Source organism: Lagopus muta, chromosome 5 (genome assembly GCF_023343835.1).
Source record: "Lagopus muta isolate bLagMut1 chromosome 5, bLagMut1 primary, whole genome shotgun sequence".
NCBI lineage: Eukaryota > Metazoa > Chordata > Aves > Galliformes > Phasianidae > Lagopus > Lagopus muta.
This window is the reverse complement of record NC_064437.1, coordinates 64651472-64653971: the sequence shown is the minus strand read 5'-3', so window position 1 is coordinate 64653971 and position 2500 is coordinate 64651472. Positions and strand designations below refer to the sequence as shown.

Sequence of the window (2500 nt, the reverse complement as noted above, 5' to 3'; positions counted from 1 at the left end):
TGCTTTGCATGGTTTGTCATTGGCAAAGAGGTCTCATGTCAGAAAAGAAGGGGTATTAAGGTCTTGATTTTCTGTCTTGTACAAGCAGCTACTCCGTGCATAAAGGCCATCAGTCCTAGTGAAGGCTGGACTACTGGTGGGGCCACTGTCATCATAATCGGAGACAACTTCTTTGATGGCTTACAAGTCGTATTTGGGACTATGTTGGTCTGGAGTGAGGTAAGCTATCTAAATTGGTGGGCTTTGAACTGTAACATTTTTCCATGAATGATTTTAACAAGCTGTCGATAGGCTATTGACATGAGGTATCATGAGATTTTATTTCACAGTGCCTTTTTAGCCATGGATCCGCGTGTGACACTCGGCTGTGCAGAGGGATGTACTGGAGGCACATCACGGCCCTCTAGTGGAAGACTTGCTGCAGGAGGTCTCCCACTACAATTGGACAATTAGTGTTAAAATTGCTAGAAGTAGCCTTAAGGAGACATATGGAGGCAATTTTCATATGAATGATACCCTGTGGCCTTTCCTGCAAACTAAAACCGGGGATCGTTTACAGAGCTTTTTCTTAAAAAACAAAAACCCACCACAACACAAAACCCTATAGAACCTCTATCTTCAACTGTGACAGCAAGGAGGGAGGATTTTGAGACCATGAGACCCATTTCAAGTCATTTGCTTAATTATGTAAATGGTCTGCCTTAGGTCTTATCTGTGCCACCTTGATTTAAGGCATATTCTCTGTATGACTTTCCTAGCTGATAACACCCCACGCCATCAGAGTTCAGACACCGCCACGGCACATTCCAGGGGTTGTGGAAGTGACTCTTTCCTACAAATCCAAACAGTTCTGCAAAGGTGCTCCCGGCCGATTTGTCTACACCGGTAAGCACACAGCTTCTTCATTCGCTTCTGAGTCTCAATCAGGTCTTCATAATGTCTTGATATCTCATGAGATCGAGCTTGCACAAGATGCCAGTTACTTCCTGTTTTCATTGCAGCCAGAAGTAGATTGTCACTGTTATGTCCTCCTCTGCTCCAACCAGGGAAAGGAGTTCAGAAGTATTCAGTGAGAAAAATATTCTTTGGAATATCTATCCAAATTTCTTGAACTTCCCTAAAGGTTCAGTTGAAGTTTTAGGCACGGGATCAAGTAGCTGTTGTTGGCTCCAAAGGACTTTATCCAACCCTATTTGCAATCTGGCTCTGAAAATTCCTGCAGACCTGAGACTTGGGATAAAAAGTCATAACCCTGGAAAGGACTTATTTATGCCAATTCTTCTAAATACATTTGACTTTAATTTATAAGAGCGCAAGGAAAAATAGGAACTTTGTGGTTTGCAGTGTTTCTAACATGAGAAGTCTTACTTTGGGATGAAGTATTGCTAACATTTATCTAAAATGTGTATTGCAGTTTTTTTGGCATTTAAGAATGAGTTTAACTAAGATGCTGGGGGGGAAAAGTGGAGAAATAGCAATTTAATTTATGGTGCTTTTGGATGAGGATTCTAGGTAATAAATTTGATGTGATGAATCAATCTCCCTTTCGAAAACAAATCGCCTTTAACTGTTTACTCGACAGACTGTAGGGATTCCGGCAGAGTTCTTAGTGCTTATTGGATAGATGATGCAGATTGCAGACGATGTGCAGATGATGTGCATTTTGATGAATATTTTCCCACTAGACTGCAACTGTTTCTATCTGTTAATTTTGATCTAATGGGAAAAGTGTGTTCCTGGGTAGTTTTAAGTTAGGACTTAACAGTTAACACATCAAAGATATGTGTTTCCATCCACGTTCCCTTGCTGAACTCGTAACTGAAGGTAGCATTTCAGAATGGTGCAGTCCAAGCAGATGTGGGCATTTGTATTTCCCATCTATCCCCAAAGAAATTACAACCTGAGCAAAACCAAACCTCACATCCTCACCTGTGTACCAGAGTTACCGAATGTGGAGGCAGTGGCTGTGGTTCTCTTGGTGCTTGTAATGTATTTCAAAGTGATATTATTTAATACATTTTGCTAAAAAGTGATAACTGCATGTGGTCAAGATCACGGAGTCTTAAAAATGCTGTTGTAAATGCAGATTGGACAAAGCTACAGCAGGATATCATGAGAAGTGTGTCTCTTGAGCTAAGGTACACGGTCAGCAAAATACAAAGTGAATGAATTAAGAGCCTTGGAGTAAGTTCCAGGTTTTGTAGCTGTTGTGAGCTGGTGTCATTCCATTGCACACAAGGAAAGCCGCAGATTTGAACCAGATGACAATCTGGCTCTCAGTGCACGGCCTTTGAATTTTGAATTGTTTTGTAGTAATGTCTTTAACTGATGTCTTCAGTACAGATTTTGCAAATTTAGCAGGTTTTGCTATATTGCATCTCTTGGTAATGTGCAAATGAAAACAAGTGAGGAAAACTGCAAGCAAAAGCCATTTGTTTTGTCTTCCCTGGGATCATCCTTCTCCCTTATTGCTGGGTAAAGATGTTCCAAAGAATTGTGA

General features: G+C 40.9%; 1 protein-coding gene across 16 annotated transcripts in view; it reads left to right on the top strand.

The window, feature by feature from the left end:
* The window catches only part of EBF3 (EBF transcription factor 3), a 112612-nt gene that overhangs the window by 79526 nt on the left and 30586 nt on the right, over positions 1–2500 (top strand). For all 16 annotated transcript variants that reach the window (XM_048943986.1, XM_048943988.1, XM_048943985.1 and 13 more), the window contains exons 9-10: positions 89–219; positions 759–885. In XM_048943986.1, the coding sequence (XP_048799943.1) occupies positions 89–219; positions 759–885 (258 nt within the window). The remainder of the gene's footprint in view (positions 1–88; positions 220–758; positions 886–2500) is intronic.